The 20,544-nt window shown below is 41.8% G+C and overlaps 2 protein-coding genes across 2 annotated transcripts in view; one reads left to right on the top strand and one right to left on the bottom strand.

Moving 5' to 3' along the window:
* Nucleotides 1-1,303: 1,303 nt before the first annotated feature.
* fxn (frataxin) lies at nucleotides 1,304-10,162 on the top strand. The gene is made up of 6 exons (XM_006802534.3): nucleotides 1,304-1,478; nucleotides 1,558-1,638; nucleotides 3,001-3,083; nucleotides 3,172-3,292; nucleotides 4,983-5,080; nucleotides 9,417-10,162. Exons 1-6 carry the CDS (start codon nucleotides 1,371-1,373, stop codon nucleotides 9,553-9,555), a joined length of 630 nt encoding a protein of 209 aa, XP_006802597.1. The 5' UTR covers nucleotides 1,304-1,370; the 3' UTR covers nucleotides 9,556-10,162.
* A 3,781-nt stretch (nucleotides 10,163-13,943) lies between these two features.
* The window catches only part of apba1a (amyloid beta precursor protein binding family A member 1a), a 35,002-nt gene continuing 28,401 nt past the window's right edge, over nucleotides 13,944-20,544 (bottom strand). The window contains exons 11-13 of the mRNA XM_087848851.1: nucleotides 18,546-18,665; nucleotides 18,302-18,442; nucleotides 13,944-14,716 (exon numbers count right to left, since the gene is read on the bottom strand). Coding sequence (XP_087704977.1) covers nucleotides 14,645-14,716; nucleotides 18,302-18,442; nucleotides 18,546-18,665 — 333 coding nt within the window. The 3' untranslated portion in view covers nucleotides 13,944-14,644. The remainder of the gene's footprint in view (nucleotides 14,717-18,301; nucleotides 18,443-18,545; nucleotides 18,666-20,544) is intronic.

Raw genomic sequence — 20,544 nt, 5'->3', positions numbered from 1 at the left:
GGACTTGAGCTGGGGATGGAGACATGCAGACAATGACCCTAAACATACGTTAGAGCTCCAATGTAATGGTTTATATCAAAGAATCTCCACGTGACTGGGTCTGAATCACACCGAATATCTGTGGCAAGACTCAAAAACTGCTGTTCACAGACACATCCAATCTGACTGAGCTGTTCTACAACAAAGTAGGATTGACCCCATGGATCAATATTACAAAGTATGATGTAATAGTAAAGTTTGTGGTCATAAGGTGACAAAATGTGTTCAGGGGGTGTGAAGTTAGAGGTACTAACCCTTACTGAAGGCCTTATAACATGATGTAGTGATAAACGTTAAATACAACAATGAGTAAGACTGAGAGTGTTAAATCATGTACATCAGACACTAAAGTGTGAAGAGATCCTGCAGGTCCCGACAGCCGGGGACCACAGGACTGCAGGACCCTGCAGGACTGATGCAGGGAGGAGGGATGTGATGCACCTGATGTCGAACCCTGATTTATGATGGGAAAATAATAAAAGGTTATGACAGCCATAGTTTTTATGAATATGATACAATTATGGCAACGCGGCAGTGTGGTGATCAGCACTGTTGCCTCACAGTAAGAAGGTCCTGCGTACTCTCTGTAGGAATAGGGCTTTTATTTTAAACGCACAGACAGTGCAGCCATATATAGAGCAGTGTTACAGTTATGTCAAAATCTACACAGATGCATCAAAGAAGACAGACGACCAAAGCGGATATATATATTGTTCCTGAGTTTCATGTCAAAGTAAGGAAAAGGATCAGTGACAGCTTATTAGTGTACAGATATAGTTTCTGTCAGCTGTCCAGTGGACTGAAGACGTAAGACCAGTAAGATCAGTGATATGTTCAAGCTCATCATTGGCTAGTTTGCAAGACAGTGACTCAGACAGCAGGTCAGACATTCTGATAGATTCAGCAAACACTGCACAGAGTCAACGAGATGGAGCTTAGAGTCACCACCTTATGGGTACCATGGGTGTCAGTGGATTGGTTATCAGTGTGAGCAGGACAGAGATTAAGAGCAGAATACAGCAGAACATGGAAGATGTCAACAGTAATGAGAGGAAAACATGTTTTATTGTCAGAAATATGATGCTGGAAGAAGACAGCTGATCCAGAAGCTCGGTGATATGAAAGTGCAGATGGACTTTTTAAGAACTCGAGTATTATCAGGCCATATTTAGTTTGTTAAGACAAACTCCACACCAGCAGGGGGCGGTAATGCACCATGTTGCTGTTTGCCAACCGCCAACAAATGACGAAAAAGAAAGAAAGAAGCAGACGAGGAAGAAGCAGCGTTGGCTGTCAACACACCGGGAGTTTACCGGGACCGTCAGTGAACCATGCGTCTGCTCTGTAAGACACCGGGGATTTACTCACGCGTGTGTCAGCTCGCGAGCGCACAGCTCAACATGCTGACACAGCAGAGGAAGAAGCATCTGGCGAACCAGGTACGAGCTGACTCCAGCATGACATGATGCTAATGGCAGATACGAGCCACACTCACAGTGACCTTTATGTCCACTGTAGTTTTGGAGATTATCTCACCTCCCGGGGCTTCGTCCGGTCATTACCCACACGCTGCATCCCCCCTGCCGGCCTTCACACAGCGTAAGTTCCGCTTTGACTCGGTGGTGATTAGTTTAAACTGTAACGTACTTAATGACGGGTTGTAGTTCTCACCGAGCTTCACGACCATCTCCAGTTTATCTGCAAATGTTTGGTCTGGTTCTTACAGAGACGGTCCACACACACACACACACACACACACACACACACACACACACACACACACTGAACCGTCTGTCTTCACTATGTGACAAATCAATATGAATTGTATCAAATTGTTGTGAGGCCTGTTTAAACTCTCCGTCCTGACTGAGGATAGATAGATATTATTGCTTCTATAGTTGAATATTATTACAGATATTGACTGTTTGATGGTGTAGCGGCTATTGGAGCCTTTTCCTGGACCTTTGAGCACGAAATAAATGCTGTTGCTGACCCCGCAGGAGAGCTGCTCTGGCTCAGCACCAGTGTCGGATGCGCAGGCCTGATGTTTGGTTTCATAATGACGTCGTACATTATACTCTTTCATAACTGCCACAGTCTCAGTGCAGATCAAACAGACACACGTCCCCTTGAGTTCTTTGGAGAAATCTTCACTCTCCCACCGTGTCTGAAATTTTCTGCACTCACTTTTCTACCTTTCTTTGGTTCTGACCTGTTTTGTAACTTGGGGTAAATTTCTTCTGTGATTGTCCTTTTTGGTGGAGCAACTGACCTGATCAACAGCAGCTCCCCCTGGTGTTAAAACTAAGAAGTGCAATACACTCAAGCAAAAGTTGAAGTGCAGCCATATTCTGTTCATATTCTATTTATAAAATCACTTGCGGGCCAATTAAAAATGGACTGCGGGCCGGAGTTTGGACACCCCTGCTATAAACCACATTAATGGAAAATTCAGCTTAAATGAGTAATGTTGTAATACAATAAACATCCTCTTACATGAGTGTATTGCATCTGTTTTGAACAAGCCTGTGAAATACTGGGAGAATATAGTTTGGAAAGATGACACTGAAGTTGAACTCTGCCACAGGCTCAGCCAATCACCTGACCCGAATCCAACTGGAAAACCTATGGAAAGACCTGATGCTGAGAGTTCATAGAAGGGCCCACAGAAGCTTTGAAGAAGCAAACAAAGTTTAATAGAGAGGCTCACAGTTAGAATTAGCTTATGTCTCAGTCCAGAATCAGGGAGTGCCTCGCACCTCCAAATTCAACACTTTATTAAGGATAAAAGTACGTGTCACAAATGTCTCACATCGAGTGATTTCATGATCTGTGTCCAAATGGGAAAATATACAAACTATAAATTTCAAAGTCACTCTATAATGTGCATAAATGTCAGAAACCAGCTGAGCATAAAGGAGAAGAGTAATTAAACAAGTTTGTTGGTGTTTTCTGTTTCAGTGGTTCGGGAGCAGAATTAATGGCAGCAGGTGGAGCAAAACCATCTACCTGAGTCAGAAAAAAGTCACCCTCGCGCATGTAAGGTAACCAATATTTTGTTTTTGTTTTTCTCCTTAAGCATTGCTTAAGCTTTGACTACTTGAACTAATTTATAACTTTGTGTCTCTAAAGTGAACTGTCTGCAGCAGCGTATGAGAAGCTGGCCGATGAGACGTTGGAGGCTCTGGCTGATTACTTTGAAGACCTCACAGATGAAGCTTTCACTGGGGCCGACTATGATGTTGTCTTCTCTGTAAGTCTGTGGATGCTGTAAAGGTTGCTAACTGTGAAGTGACTTTAATGGCAGCTGTAATAAATGATGGCAGAATGATCTAAATGCTTATTTACAGAAACTGAATGATGAACATACGATTACACTGAGGCTGCCACAAACCATTATTGTATTTACCATATTTATTTGAAAGGTTTTAGCTGTTAAAATGAAGTAGATTTGATTTAGTTATTAAATATAAATCAAACCAAAAGCAACATCATTTATTCAGTACAGTGTTAATATCTGAATGAGGCCGCGGGGCCACTCTGTAGTGGGAAGGTCGGGCCCCGAGGTGAAAAAGGTTAAAACCCCATCTTGTCATCTGGGCTTCCAGTGATCAGAGTTGAGGTGATTGATGTGTCCATGTAATCATCATCTCATTTTGTTTGATATCCCCGTTCCTCACTCAGCTCCTAAACAAACCCACACCGCCTCTTTTCTGCACCCTACGACGTCTGAAATCTCCTTTAACCACCTTTGAATGAAACTTCTTGTCGCTGTAACCATGATGAGCTACTTGCATGCTTTAGTTCAGCTTGTACCAACACTGCACAGACTGCATCATTAGAAACTCAGCTTTGGTTAAATAAAGTCTCTCGTGCTGTCAAACAGAAAGAAAGGAAAGCATGAAAATGGAAGAAAGCTCAGCTCCGTGTGTCTCAGCAAGTGTTTACAGATCGTCTGAATAACTATCAGGCTGAACGAGTAAATCGTTTTTATTACAAAGAAGTCTGGTAATCCTAAAGTCCTATCCTCCAATCAACTCTGTCCTGCGTCCCACCTTTACAGCCATGAGGCCGCCGCACACACCTGTGAGGTTCTTCACTGGAAAAATGAATCGTATCAGAGAACGTGTTCTGCTCCCATCCCAGAGCCTTCAGAACCACCTACGTGTTCCTCCTTTCTCACCCACTTCAAACACTCTCATTATCCTGATTATTACTGATATAATAATGCACATGACACTTGCCCTGTGAATGAAAGTCGTCATCACATTTCTAACATCCTTTGTTAGTAGCAGCGTCTGAAACAAGCTGCTGGTCCTGGTTTGGACCCGTCAGTCATTTTTAGATGCACGCAGTATTCTGGATAAACTTCAGTCTGTTTTCAGAGCCTCCCCAACACAGTCTGCTCTGCTGAAGGTGCTCGATGCTTTCAGCTGCTTTAATTCTTCTAGACCTGAGTGCAGCGTTTGACACAGCTGATCACACAATCCTGTTAAACCATTTGAAGACGTGCGTCAGCATCAAGGCCCTGCTGTAAGGTTTGCCTCTGAGAGAGCAGAACATAGTCTGATGCTGGGTCACAAGTATGACCCTGCTACACTCGCGTGTGGAGTTTTATTCTCCCTTCACGTGCTCCCATCAGGCTTCATTTCTCATTACTGTTATGCAGACGATACACAGCTGTGTCTCTGTCTAAAACCAGGTGTTGATAGCACATCTGGTAAATCGCTACAGTCGATTTAAGGGCAAAAACAGCTTTTCAGTCATAGTCACCAAAATCAAACAGGAAGGGATTCAAACAATTTACGTTTATTGTGATAAACTTTACATACATGTTACATAAATAAAATTAAGATTAGTTAAATTCCATGTAGATGTTTGGTCAAAATTGCTTTGTTAACGGATGAAAATAGAGCCGTTTTCTTCTGTTTCTTGTTTGACAGAGCGGCGTTCTGACAGTGAAGGTGGGTGGAGACCACGGCACTTATGTGATCAACAAACAGACACCAAACAAACAGATCTGGCTTTCTTCTCCTACCAGGTAAGACTCAGGCTTTGCATCACTTCATGGTAATATGAGTAACTGAACCCAACAATGTTCAGTTTACTTAATACTCTGTCAACACTTTCCACTAAGCTGAGTTTTGTTTTTATCATTCTAAATTAAGATGCCAATAAGTGACTCATGTGTTCCCAACATAACCAATCTGGTCAGCTTTGATTTAAGTGATAAATCGCTTGATTGATTAACGCAGACATGAAAATATTTCATTATTGTAGCGATTAAATCCTGTATTTTGACGCTCTGGTTGCTAATTGTTAGTTAGTACGTGCACTCAAAGTTCTCCATATTCATGTGTCATTTATTTCCTTTGTGATGTCTGGTTTTCTTGACATTTCACACAAACACAACAGGTAACCACATTAAGCACAGTGGAAGCCGTTTGGCCGTCTCATGAGCAGCAGCTGAACAGAATTACCTTTGACCTTAAATAACCCCGCCCCTGCCTCTTGCATAATCACGCCACCTATAAGCAAAAGTCCCACCTGTTAGTCGTAGCTCTCTGCACATCAGCCAATAGTGCCAACCTCTCCTCCTCTACACAGCAAAATCACCACTGTGAAAATTTAACACTAGAAAAGTGTCTGTATGTGTCCACACTTGAGTTTTAAATGAGCACTTTTCAATGTGTTTATTTTTAACACTGACCTAGTGTTGTTATAACACTAACACTGAGCAGTGTCAACAATATTCCACTCTGGTGTGTAGGGCTGTTCGATATAACGATATATATGGATGACGATATAAAAACGTTTGTCGTTTGTTTCTGGGTGTCACAAAATAAACAGTTCACGGCAATTTTTTCATCATTGATGGTCACTGTGGAGTTTCTTAAAGTTGTCCCTTTCTCTTATATTTAAAAATCCACACTACGGACGGACAAAGGACTGTTTTTACGCGTTGTCGTTAGCAACAACGACGCTGTCCGCTTGTTTATTTTCCACATGGACCTTTCACAATAAAGCTGAAGAGCCTGTTGAGATTTTCAAAATAAACTGAATCCCGTGAAATAGTACACAGAGTGTTTACGGTTTCAACTTATGTAGCACTCGACTCCAGCTACACGACGCCCAGCTGGAAACACTTCACGCAAGTTCAGCTGCCCGAGATTCACAGAATTGACAGAAAATGTTACATTTTTGTGATAAATATCGTTGTCGTGACGATGGATGTCTTACATCGGGATGTGAGTTCGGTCATATCGCACAGCCCTAGTTTTAAGTGTTAAAACATAGGTGTCAAACTCTGGCCCGCAGCCTAATTACATTTGGCCTGTGAAGCCATACCAAATTACTATCAGAGCTGGCCTACTGGTATTATACAGCTAATATATATTGTTTGGTATTAAGCTTTGCTTGTTCCATATTCAGTTTTTCAGCAAAACTTGTTTTGAGTCCATAAGAAAAGATTCATTCTCATATCTGGAGGAATAAATATATTTCAATAAATATTAACGTTAGCCCGCGACTTTGTTCCAGTTTTGAATTTTGTAAAAAGAAACATACACACATCCACCCTTTTGTCAGGTGGAGGTGGAGGTGCAATCTTGCATGCTGGTGTCCAGTCAAGCTTTGTCAGTCCAGTCAGTCCTTATTTTTATTTGCTGACAGTAGAACCTCTCGTGACACAATAAGTTTCTACTGCCAGCAATGACGTCATTTAGACTGGATTACCTCGCTGAATCCTTTTTGACAGGGACTTTCTGATTGTCCCAAATAAGTGGCTTTCTCCTGAGCCCATTTTAATTTTGGAGAAGCTCACTTGCGATTGTTCGACATGTTGTGTAGTGCTTTTGATCCCGATCTTGCCGGCCTGCTTGAAAAAGAGAAAATGGCCAAACAAAAATCTCAGTGCACTGTTAAAAATAAAAATATGAAGGCCTAGTTTAGGACTTGTCTAAGCGTACTCTCTTACAATGATAGATCAAAACAAAACTAACTGGCAGGTTCACAGTGGAACCAAAAGAAAATGCATCAGTAAATCCCCAAAACTTTCATCCACCAGTCACTCCTCACACAACAACAATATTTTATTAGATGATGAGTTTCTTCCAATGTACCCAGATGTGTGTCATGATGAGACCTCCCTCACACATCAGAAACCAGAAACTCAATAATCTATTAGTCTCCACTCATCTGACCCCCCCCCCCCGCAGCATTCTGTTCACCCTGCTATGATTCAATCATCCTTCCCCAAAATAACACTACTTCACTCGTCTGTGTATCACTTCTTAACCTACTAAGTGATCCGGACAAGATGATGGTAACAGAAACGCTTAAAATACTGTTTGATCTTCATGAGCTTCATGTCATGTGTGTTTGTGTTTGTGTTAGTTAATGCGTTTTTCTGTTTGTGTCATTTTGTGTACCTCTCCTCTTTGCGGTGCTCCAGACACTTTTCAATTCTCCATGCAAGGCAGTCGTTTTTCTTCCCGGTTTCCTAAACCCAAATTTCATTCCCACACTACAACAGCTTCCTCCATGTCCTCCCCTGCTCCTCCCACTGTGTCTCATCTCCCCTCCCCTCTTGCAGCAGTCCAGTGAGAGTCAGTTGTCTTTCAGCTTTGTCCTGTTTTCCACTGTCTCATTTTGCCATTTTGCTCCAAAAGTGGCAAATGTCCAACTCAGGCAGTCTTTCCAAAGTCCATTCACACACAGTGAAGGTGCAGCTTGTTGGAAATGCACATCCATCCATCCAGTCATGATGATGCATTTTTCTCCTTGCTGTCGCTGTCTTGCACAGCTGCTGCTGCTGCTGGACCTTTTCTTCACTGCTCAGGATACTGCCATCTCTGCTGTGAGCTCTTGATGTCCATCGTTGTTCTGAAACTGCATTTCTAGTCTTCAGGAGAGATTTTGGAGTTTGTGTTCTCAGGGTGACAAACACGTGGAAGTTAAGCTGTAAAACAATTCAGCCAAAAACTTGGCTTGAGTGTTTCTAATGATGTTAACCTATAATTTTCTTCTGACTGCTGCACGTGGAAAATTGATCCGGGTCTGCTCTTCACCTGCAAGTGACACACTGAGACATTTGATCATTAAACACAAAACCCTAATTTTAGTGTGTGTGTGTGTGTGTGTGTGTGTGTGTGTGTGTGTGTGTGTGTGTGTGTGTGTGTGTGTGTGTGTGTGTGTGTGTGTGTGTGTGTGTGTGTGTGTGTGTGTGTGTGTGTGTGTGTGTCCTGCAGTACCACCTTCTCCCTCTAGTTGGAAACAACTTTTACACACATTTCTACACTCCTCTCTTTTTTTTCCTTGTTTGTTTGTTCCCCATTTTCACATTTTAACCTGCTTTTCACTGTTTTTTCACGCACACATCAACCTATTAACTCACTTGTTCAACATTTCTTTCTCCTCAACTCACACAGCCATCCTCTGCAGTCTTACACACCACACATGTACTCAGTTCTTACCACACAGTCACGCTTGAGTTTTGTCTCTGGCTGCCTGGTTTAAGGCCTGCCGCTCTACTGGATCAGTTCCCATTACTACACGAGGCGTCCCCCATGAGGCTCCTTGCCTTCTACGGACCAAGGCACGAACGCCGCCACTCTGCGCACTGTAGTACGCTGGACTCCGACAGTGTACCTGAACCGCCGTCCCTGTGGCGTAGTTGGACTGAACAGGTCTGGGCCGGCTTCTCCCCAACAGCGCGCTCGAGCCACTGTCCTTGTGATGGACCGTACCCAACACAAGCCTGGGGCCTCAAACCGCCAGATTTTCCCTCCGGAGACTCAAACTCCAGAGTCAGCCAGCACCCCCCCCCCCTCAGCCAGACAAAAACTCTCCATGACTGTATAAAGTTGGCTACAACTCACCCGTCTGCAGGAGTCCCCTTACAGTCGATGGTCTCTGTGGTGGCTGAAACACACTGCGTGACTCCTCCGTTTCCTTTGCTTCAACAGCCGGTAGGACAAAGGTACCGTTTCCCTCAGGGGTGATCAGCCCGTCCACGAAACTTTGTTCAGCGACCACACGGACCATCCTGTTCGTGACGCCATTTTGTTTCCATGTAAATAAAGCCTGCAGACGAGCGCTAGCTAACCATTTGTCTTACTGTATGAGTGTGAGACATGTTAAAATCCAGTGGCACCAACGCATCATACAATAACATAATGTGACTAATACATAAATAAAATAAATTCCTTTACACCCTCAAACTGCCAGGCCTCTGGCTTGAAGGACAAACCGCCCTCAGGGATGAGACGGGAACTTTTATTTATATTTCTGCTGACAAACTGGTTTAATAAGAATCTGTTATAAGTCAGTACAGAGTGATGTTACTTCCCTCTTCCTGTCTTCTCTTGTGCTTGCAGCGGACCCAAGCGCTACGGCTGGACAGGTGAACGCTGGGTCTATACTCATGATGGCATCAGCCTTCACCAGCTGCTTTCTCAGGAGTTTTCCATCATCTTTAACAAGAACATTGACCTGTGCAACTTGCCCTGTTCCTAAAAGCCTGTTAAATGCTGGGAACATTCACAGACTCAGTGACTCACATCTGAATTTCTGTGCAGCATACACACTATCTGTCAAAGTAACTAATGAAGTTATGTCTGAAATGCTGTTTCTGTTGCACTCTTCACTTTCTCAGCTGAATGACATCATCACATTGAGCTTTTCCACCAGTCGTGAAGAAATATTGGAGTTATTTGGTTAATTTTAAAGACAAGCATGGTGGAGCTTGTTGGGAACAGGTCAGTCTTAATAGATATCTAATGGGAACATTGTGATTGGGATGGTGATCAATCAGGTGTATAGAGAGGCTGCAAGAAGTGTTGTTTATTTCACTCATCACAAAGTGGCAGAGGCAGAATTCTTTATTCATATTTATGTTTTGAATAGTAGAATATTTGAGCTTTATTGTTTTTGTACAAGCAAAGTATAGTGTACATTCTTTAGGCGATGCAGAGTCCCCTCAAACCAAAAACAGACAGTCGTACATCCTGCTGCTGCTTGTACATTCACATACAGCCACAGGCGTCACATTTGTGGGTTACGTTATACAGACATCTTTGCACATTGCTGACTGTTTGATATAAAAGCCAAAATGAAACAGAAACTGTGTTTTTCTTTCTGTATTCAAGGGTAACAGGGTAAGACATAAGGTCACATCTGCCCACAGATGTTATCTGCATTCAGATGCAACTCATAGTTATTTATACAATGTATTTGCATAAATGCATCTTATGGAAAAAGCTTGACTTTCATCACTATAAACAAACATAACCTCATATTAATTTAAATTGATTTATTTAACAAAAGTCAAAATGCAGAAGCAATGTATAAAAAGTTAAGTGTACTCGAGCTTGTAGAACGACCTAAGCAGCGCTCTAGAGTGTGTCCGCAACTCCGAGTCTCCGTGTGGTCGTCAGCTGACACACATCGTTCCACATAACACCGTAAGAAAAAACTCAGGTTAAAGCTCTCAAAACTATTTCAACAACCACCAAACAGTAAATGAGAGCAGGTAACCGACTCCACACACAGACGTAAACACAGAGCGGACCCGACGCATCAGAATCTGCTTTCTCTTTCTCGGCTTTCAGCCCGACGGCCCGTACACGGACACGCCGTCGGGTACGGCCCGTACACGGACACGCCGCCGGGCTGAAAGCCGACAGCTCGCCGACTCTGATGCGTCGGGTCTGCTCTGTGTTTACGTCTTTTTGTGCTCGATTCTGATGCTGCAGGTTTTATTTCTCTCCAACCAAAATTCACCGAACCAGCAGCAAAAGAAGATCCAAACTACGTTTCACATTTGATAAATGTCGTCATTAATTCTCTGACTTTTGCTGTTTTGCTTCCAGCACGATAAAATCACACTTCATGCCCAGCTCTCTCTCTGTACTTCAGGAACAGTTTCCCGTCTCAAATCTCTGTTTATCACCCACCAGTCTACCCTTGTTTACAGCGCTGTCTTTTTCTTTGTTGTTAATTAAATGTCCTCGGACAAGAAAGCCTCATTTCTGCTGTTCAATACTGAAGAAATTTATACTTTTTAAAATTATGCAAACTTGTAGAATATTTTAAAGGTTATCTGCTATAAAAAGCCAGGTCAGGAAAATCTCCTTCATTTTCTGTTTTATCCTCAGTTACTTTGACACAAAGGCGTCAGCTGTGATGTTCACGCCTCTGATGACGTCTCACAAGTGTTAGTTCTGATAAATCATCAGAATTATAATATTTCTGACTGTTTGAGGCTAAACTGAATCGAATCGAATGGATTATAGAAATCAGTGACGATACCCAGCCCCGGTGAGCAGCCTGGGCCCGACAGAAGTGGATGTAGCTGTGGGTAATGAGGAAAGATGAAGAACAATTGATAACTTATTTGTTAAGTTAAGGCCTGATCTGTCTGAAATAGCCAGCTCTGACACGGAGCCATCAACCCCTGAATGGTTCTCCAGGGTTAAACACAAGCACTTTTTCAGTAACTTTGTGTTGACAAGATTGTTAGTTAATCATTTGCTGTCTATACAAATTGTCTGTATAGACAGCAATGCCCCCAAAAAGTGCACATGTAAAACTGCGGTGTTAAGTGATGCGGTTGAAAGATTTGGGTGCGCCTAACGTTTGTGCTGATGCGCCTTGCAACCGTGGCAAAAAGGTTAGTCTAGAGCTTTGCCTAAGCAACCAAAAACGTGTGTGACGTCATCAGTCACTCGTCTCGTGTCTCGTTGTCCTTCACACAGCTGCTTCCATGCTTTGTTGGTTATGAACAGCTCTCTTAAGGTCCACTACAGCATTTCACCCAGCTTGAGGTGGGACTGGGCCATTGCAACACCTTCACTCTTTGCTTTTTCACATTTTACTCTAGAATACTTTGGTACACCGAGGAGTTCACTCAATGATTGCAAGGTGCCCAGGTCTTGTTGCTGCACAAGAAGCCAACGAGTTAGTTCAGATGCAGTTTTGCAAAGCTAAGCCATGCTGGTATATCTTTTTAGGCTCTTTTTCTCGGAAACAAATGCAAAGATGCCATACTTGTTCCATGTTTTTTCTTACTGTATTATGTGGAACTTGAACATTTAACATGGCTAACTGAGGCATGTGGAGTCGAGTGTAGCTCTGAGTTTTGCAAGAGCTGGAATGAACTTGCTGAGACGAGACAACAGGAAACTGCCATGAATGTTTTCCACTTGTGAAAAACTTTGTGACTGTGGAATGACGGATTTGAAACTGTTTGGAAATGCCCTTATGAGCCTTATGGGCAATAATTGCTTTTTAGGTAACTGCTGATGTCTTTTCTCCATGGCAGTGAAGATACCAGATAAGCGAGTGCTCCGGATCCACAAACTGCTAAAACTTTTCCTTTTCTAGAGGTGATCAAATCAACTGATAATCAATAATCACTGATTATGCTCATGAGGATAAATAGGTGTATTTACCCACTTAATTCCTACAGGAAACAGTAGTTAATTTTTCACACATGCTTCTGCATTTGGGCTGAATTTATATTAAGAATAATGATGCTGTAACATGTTGTTCCTCTGAGGTTATATTTACCTCATTTTAAAATGTGATGACGGATCATTTCGGGCTGCTGTAGCTCAGGACGTGGTGCAGGTCATCTACTAATTGAAATGTTCACGGTTCAATCCCTGGCTGTTTGCCGAATATCGTTGGGCAAGATACGAGCTGCTCTCCGGGGAATCGGAGTATGAATGTGTGCGATTGTTAGATCGAAAGCACAACCCCAGAAAGAAGTGCTCGTAAAAATGGATGAATGAGGTTGTATAAAGCGCTGTGAGTGCTGGGATAAAGTAGAAAAGTGCTACATAAGAATGAGTTAATTTATCATTAAATTCTGGTAATAAACAAGAATAATCTGCTGAAAACACTGATTCTGAGCTGAGAGTAGAAACACGACTGAGCCCACAAAGTCAAACCTACGTAATTTAATTCTACATAAACGAGGATTTTTTCATACACGGGTTTGGTGCAAAAATGTAACATCGGCAGTGCCCTGTGGTGAAAATCGGGGTTCTAGTGTCAGATGCAGTTATGTTCAGAAGTTTACATACAGGCATCATGTGCTTTAAACTTAAAAAAATAAGAATGAGGTGAAAAAGTTTGAATTTGTTTTGGATTTTCTCTCATCCATGCTGGGTCAAAAGTATACGTACATGCAGGCTCTCTCACTCTCTATACATAATGTTTAATAACTTATGCTGATTATAGATTAGAATAATAGTATTCAGATTGATCAATACTCACAAATTTAAAGGAACTCACTAAAGCACAAAGGACTGTAGATTTACACACCATCTCACAATGCTGTGATGGCAGACATTCCCCATCTCTGTGAATGGTACTCATGGCCACTGATCAATGGTTGTTGATTAAGCACGATCTGATATCCTCGTGTTGGTGTTGTTCCCAGATCATCACACTAAAGGTTGTTCCAGGATCAACATTGCAAGTGACTAATCAGAATGTTGTGATGTCATACTTTTGCGACTTCGGGAAAAACCGGCGTAAAACAAAAAACTGTACTTAAGCTGCGAGAAACCGCCTTTGTCCGCCGATCAACGGACCCTAACCCTTTATTAAACGCTAAGCAGAACTGATATTGTCCTTGCAACATTGGAATTTCATAAATGCACGAATGGGTTGGTGCGCAAAGAATAACGTCACAATAATGTGATTGGTCAACCTGGAACAACATTTTCATGATGATCTGGGAACAACACCAACACGACGATATCAGATCATCCGTTGATCAACGGTCATGGCAATTTGCAGACTAATGATCATAAGCTGACCTCGCAGCCCAGTGTTCATTCAGTGCTGCTGGTGTCAGTCACTGTGCACATATCCTGTTTCTAAGGTGGGAAACCTGCAGTCAGCTGATGATGATAAAACGTTTCTCCCACTGAAAACTCTACGGACAGACTTTTTGGGATTTCTTTACCTGGATGATTGAGCATCAAGAAATGTTTCATCTACTTCTGGAATAGCTTTCCTCAGCATGTTTGGGCCTAGCATGGGTCCATGCCAGGAAAGCAACCAATTTAAATGAACTTGACTAATTGTGGCAAGAAGAGTGATCCAATATTCAGCTGGAATCACACCAGAGGTTTGTTGATGCCCACCAAAACCATCTAGTGACCCACAATGTCACGAAAGTATGTAAACTTTTGCCCACAACTGTGTCTGGATGTGCTTCATGTGTAAGATTGGAAATAAGATTTTTACTGTGCAAACAAACATCATTCCTCTAATTTAACATTGAGGAAACTGATTTAGTTTCATGAACTAAGCGCCAATACACGTTATTATATATTGTGTTTCAAAATATCAACAGTAAACCATAAACTCTGCAGACTCTGGGGCACTACTGGGTACTGAAAATGTATCAGGTGTGAACATCTTTTAATTGTAATCATAAAAGCCTACATACACATGGATAATATTGTTTTTTGTGTTGCAGCTAGATGAGTCTGAGCAACAGAACAATCTTAACAACTCACTACAATTCATCAGCTATACAGGATGAGGTCTGGGCTGGGTTGAGGGAGTTGTGAGGTCAGTTCGTGGGTTAAATGTAAACAGGCTGCTCCTGGGCGGTCAGCAGGCGATACATAGCAGCAGGCATGGTCTTCATATGAATCTAAGGCAGACAGAACAGAACAAAGTGATCATCATGGTATATATTTATATTTATATTTATATCATTACATATCTAATGGTATAATGGAAATAATAGAAATTCGGGTAGGAAAGGGTGCCCAAGAATCAGAGATGCCTGAAGCCCTGAAACGATTGTCAAGAAGAGTCAGCACAAGAACCGTGCAGAAGTAATAACAGGGGCTACATCCTGACATCTAAGTGACTTATATATCATGTTTAACCTGAGTAACCAAAGACCGCGGGGGGTTTGAAAACGATGTGCTGGACGTTTGCTGCTTTTGCCGGCTCTAGTGACCCTTGACCTCCTGGTCAGCTATCGAGCTGGTGGGTAACAACGTCTCCGAAAACGTTGCAGGACTTTGGCAAATATGTGATGTCTTGATAAACCGAGCAGATATTTGAAGTTTACACAGCTACATTCTCAAAATATGTTAAAAGTTTAATAAGAGTAATATTAAAACTAAGGAGCTGCCACCAGTGTTGGAATCCTGAATCCTGCAACACGTTCTCACTCCAAAAGCGTAATATTTTACACTAGGTGACAAATCGTCAACAATTTACGCTTCCAGCCACCCAACACATCCCTAAATGACGAGATCGGAAAAATGAGGAAACATGAGAACCATTTGGAATCTACACATGTTCATTAAATTTACTTAAATCACTTTGGAAAACACTATTTGAAGTCATTAAAGTGCTTGTTAAGGTTACGGATAAGGTTAGGGCTGGAATGTTAAGGGTCAATTTGACCCATTCCAGTTTTTGTGTTGACCAAAGTACTGGTCAACTTTCTTTTTCTTCATGACAGTTTATGACTTTTCCTTATCTGGGGTCATAAACTGGTGTGTAAAATATGGACACTTTGATGTGTCCTGGAATGTCTTTGCAGTTGCCAGTGCAACACAGCTCGTTGGCCCTTGGTAATTTTCTACAACATTTTGGATGTGTCTGCTCACAATGCCTATGTCCAGTGGACTGAAATCAACCAACATTGGAATGCCAGCATATTGTAACGACGTCGGCTTTTCCTGGAAGAACTGGGCAAAAGTCTTGTCACTCCCAAGACCCAGAGGCGAGTCAGACCAGCTCGATCCCCAGCAGCAGCTGTCATTGAAAAGGTCAAGTGTGCACCATCCAACCAATCTGCAGTGGATCCAGTGGATACAGGTGTAAAGAAACGGGAAAGATGCCAGGTCTGTTTAGGTGGACGGCCTTGTCTTGGTAGGTTTACAGTTGTGCCATACTCCTTCCATTTCTGAATGATGGCTTGAACAGAGCTCCGTGGGATGTTCAAGGCTTGGGAAATCTTTTTGTAGCCTAAGCCTGCTTTAAATGTCTCAATAACTTTATCCCTGACCTGTCTGCTGTGTTCTTTGGACTTCATGGTGTTGTTGCTCCCAATATTCTCTTAGACAACCTCTGAGGCCGTCACAGAGCAGCTGTATTTGTACTGACATTAGATTACACACAGGTGCACTCTATTTAGTCATTAGCACTCATCAGGTAACGTCTATGGGCAACTGACTGCACTCAGACCAAAGGGGGCTGAATAATTACGCACACCCCACTTTGCAGTTATTTATTTGTAAGAAATGTTTGGAATCATGTCTGATTTTCGTTCCACTTCTCACGTGTTCACCACTTTGTGTTGGTCTTTCACCTGGAATTCCAATAAAATTGATTCATATTTGTGGCTGTAATGTGACAAAATGTGGGAAAGTTCAAGGGGGCCGAATACTTTTGCAAACCACTGTAGATCATGGAAAGGGAATACCCTTCAATGGTATTCCCTCATGCCTGTGCCCTCTTTCAACAGGACAACGCGCCCTGAGACAAAGCAAAACTGGTTCAGGAATGAGCACAACAGTGAGTCTGGTGTTCACTGGCTTCCAAATTCCCCACATTTGACCCCAATCAAGCATCTTTGGGAGGTGCTGGGCAATCCAGTCTGATGCATGGAGGCACCCACCTAGCAGCTTAAAGGACTTAAAGAATCTATTCACTTCAGTTTTATTCAATTTTATTTATTTATACAGTGCTGAATTACAACAACAGTTGAGGTTAGGGATGCACCGATACCGATACTGTAAAATGTGTGTGTACTCATACTCGTAAAAGTTAACCGATACCATGAACCGATACCAACTTATTTCATTAATCAGAGGGTGGCTTGTCATTTCTGTTGTGGTTTTTTAGATTGACCACTAGGGAGACAATTATTATTTTATTTATTATTTATTTTATATTTTATTATTTATATAATAATTATTATTTTGTTTGTTTACAATATGGACACTCTGCAATAATTTAAAAGTTTATTTTATTCTCAAACCTAATTTGTATTTATTTTATTCCAAACAGAAGTGTTTATTTATTATTCTGAAAGCTCGAGACAGTGCCAATAGTTCAGTGATATTTTGTAAAATTACAATGTGGAGACTCTGCAATAATTTAACAGAAGTGCTTATTTTTCACTTTAAATTTTTTTGTGGTCATTTTTATTAAGATTTTATTTTTTATCGGCAGGAAATATAATAAAACCTGTCTTCAATTAATTGTATATGTGTGTGTGTGTGTGTGTGTGTGTGTGTGTGTGTGTGTGTGTGGTAGAAGTATCGTTTTTTGTACTCTGTATCGGGCAGGTACTCAGATCCAAGTATCGGTATCGTATCGGTTTGAAAAAATTGGTATCGTTGCATCCCTAGTTGAGGTGCTTTATATTGTAAGGTAGACCCTAAAATAATACAACAGAGAAAAACTCAACAATCATATGACCCCCTATGAGCAGCACTTTGGCGACAGTGGGAAGGAAAAACTCCCTTTTAACAGGAAGAGTCTGCCATGACCGGTTGTGGTGAGCGAAGGAAGTCAGGATTAAAGACATGCTGTGGCAGAGAGCCAGAGATTAATAATAAGTTATTATTCAATGCAGAGTGGTGTATAACATCTTGGTGCCAGATACTCCATGGCCCAATGGGTGAGAGCTGTTTTGGTAGCAACAGGGGGACTAAAACAATATTAGGCAGGTTGTCATAATGTTATTATCAGTGTATATAAAGCTTTTTCCCACATACTGATAAAGTACTCTATCCTATAGATGTAAGTGCTGTGTGCACCTATGATCGATTTAGAATAACCAGTTAACTTTGCATGCATGTCGTTGGACCAGGAAGGAAGCCGGAGTACCTATAGGGTAGGAGGTAGAGCAGGTCACCAACTGATTGGAAGGTTGGTGGTTCGATCCCTGGCAGTCTGCATGTCAAGTATTCTTGGGCAAGACACTAACCCCAATTTGCTCTCCGATGCATCCATCGGAGTATGAATGTACTTAGAAAGCTGAGTGTAGATTGGGTGAATGAGGCATGTTATATAGAGAGCTGTGTGTACTCCGGAGAGTAAAAAAAGCGCTATATAAGAGTCCATTTACCATAGTACCCAGAGGAAACCCACACATGCACCACCCAGAAAGGCCTTAGGCACAACAGACTGCAGTGTTTCACTTTTATTGTTGTGCATTGAAAGATCCTGATTTCCTTGTTATGTATAATGTGATGCAATGTCTTACCTCCCCCACAGCACTGGACAGGATGTGGACAATTTTTTCATGGGGCGTGGCCACCACACTCTGGCTGTTGATCTCGATGATGCGGTGACCAACTCTGACCCCGCCCCGTTCGGCAATGCCCCCACGCATTAGGCTGCAAATCTGTTGAAGAGATGTCACTTTTTCTTTAACAATAACTAATAAAAATCACTCAAGAAATGTAACAAAATTGCAGTTATCATGTAACAGAGCAGACACTACTCACAATGCCATTCTGGACACTGAAACCCAGCTGGTAGCGCAGGTCTGGCCGTCTGATGAGTACAGTGGTCACTGGGGGACATCTCACAATATTCAGCTTGATGTGAGACTGGTTCTTCAGACCCTGCAGGAAAGAGAAGCAGGAAAGAGCAAGTATTGGGAGGAATTAAATTCAGCAGCAAATAATATGTGTATACATATTATACATAATACACACACACACACACACACACACACACACATATATATATGTGGTAGCAAGCGCTCTCTCCTATGCAGTGGTCACTGCAGGGCAGCTCAAATAATGGGAAAAAGGCAGAGATTTCGAGCATTTGTCCCATACAGGACACCGTAGTTCAAGCTTCTCATTTGCCCGGGCACCATCTTGGCTCAGTGTTTACTGTGTTTGCTTTGCAAGGCCCAGCAGCAGACTCGGAGTGGTTTATGCCCCAGTGTGTAAATGGTGCGGGCCAAGCCACAAATTGAACGCTTGTGTTCGATCACACAACGCAGAGTCCTGCACTGGTAGTTTTACATATACACACACTAATATATATATATATATATATATATATATATATATATATATATATATATATATATATATATGGGTAAAAAATAATAAAATAATAATAATAATTAAAAAAATATAAATATATATACATACATATATATAAAATTTTAATGTTTTCTCTTTATTTTTACTACTAGGCATCAAGTATTTGAAGCAAGATATATGGATTATGTAGCAAAGAAATAATTAATAAATAATTCTAAATATGTCTTATATTTCAGATTTCTGAAAGTAGCCCCCTTGTCAAGGTTCATTTGTGAATTTATTGCTTTCTTAATGGAGCTGGGACCATCAGTTGTGTTGTGCAGCAGTCAGGTTGGTGCACAGCTGTCAGCCATATTTGACAACTGTTAGAATTCATATTATGGCAACAACCAATCAGCTACGTAAAGAGAAACAACAGCCCATCATTACTTTAAGAACTGAAGGTCAGTCTGGGAAATTGATAAAACTTTGAATGTGTCCCTGAGTGCAGTCACAAAACCATCAAGCGCTACGTTAAAACTGTCTCACATGTCTCAGTGAACATGGCACACCTGTTACCCTTCAGACACTTTCTTCTGAAGCGTTCTTCTGGAGGTTTTTAGCAAACAGTACCAAGTAAGCTCTCCAAATCTCTGTAAAGTCTCTTTTATGCTTTTCTCAGTTTCGGGCAAGACCCTCCTAATTCTCCTGTTCCACTCAGATCGAGTGCGCTACTGGTGTGCATCTCCTCACCTCCACATCCCGGCTCCACATTCACATTTTATTGTATATACAGTGTCCCTGAAAATTCATCCCCTTCACTGTAAACAAATTGTTTCAACTCTGTGCCTCTGTGCGTTCTGCTCTCTGAGTCCACCGGTGTTTTTCATAACACTGCTGCTGAGGATACATTTATTCAAGTCAGCCTCAGAAATAGCAAGTTAACAACATGCCTACCACAGCATGCTGCAGCAACATGTCAGCCCATCAGGTTTGCATTTAGTTGGACCATCATTTATTTTTCAACAGCACAATGAGTCCAAACACACCTCCAGGCTGTGTAAGAGCTATCTGACCAAGAAGGAGAGTGATGGAGTGCTGACCAGGTGATCTGGCCTCCACAGTCCCCTGACATAAAGCCAATGGAGATGGTTTGTGATGAGATGGAGCTCAGAGTGAAGGCCAAAGGACCAACAAGTGCTCAGCATCTCTGAACTCCTTCAAGACTGTTGGAAACCATTTCAGGAGACGACCTCATGAAGCTCATGGAGACGCCAAGAGTGAGCAAAGCAGGAATCAAAGCAAAGGGCGGATATTTAGAAGAATCTAAAATATCAAACATGTTTTGAGTTATTTCACACTTTTTGTTTACTACATAATTCCACATGTGTTCATTCATAGTGTCAATGCCTTCAATGAGAATCTACAATGTAAATAGTCATGAAAATAAAGACAAATCACTAAA

Source organism: Neolamprologus brichardi, chromosome 12, assembly GCF_056152115.1.
Source record: "Neolamprologus brichardi isolate AB-2024 chromosome 12, ASM5615211v1, whole genome shotgun sequence".
In the NCBI taxonomy this organism is placed as follows: Eukaryota; Metazoa; Chordata; class Actinopteri; order Cichliformes; family Cichlidae; genus Neolamprologus; species Neolamprologus brichardi.
This window is presented reverse-complemented; position numbering and strand designations above follow the sequence as displayed.

Coding starts and splice junctions, on each gene's coding strand:
- fxn (XM_006802534.3), top strand. CDS start 1,371: ATGCGTCTGCTCTGTAAGACACCGGGGATTTACTCACGCGTGTGTCAG. Junction 3,084..3,171: donor GTCACCCTCGCGCATGTAAG/GTAACCAATATT, acceptor GTGTCTCTAAAG/TGAACTGTCTGCAGCAGCGT. Junction 5,081..9,416: donor TGGCTTTCTTCTCCTACCAG/GTAAGACTCAGG, acceptor TTGTGCTTGCAG/CGGACCCAAGCGCTACGGCT.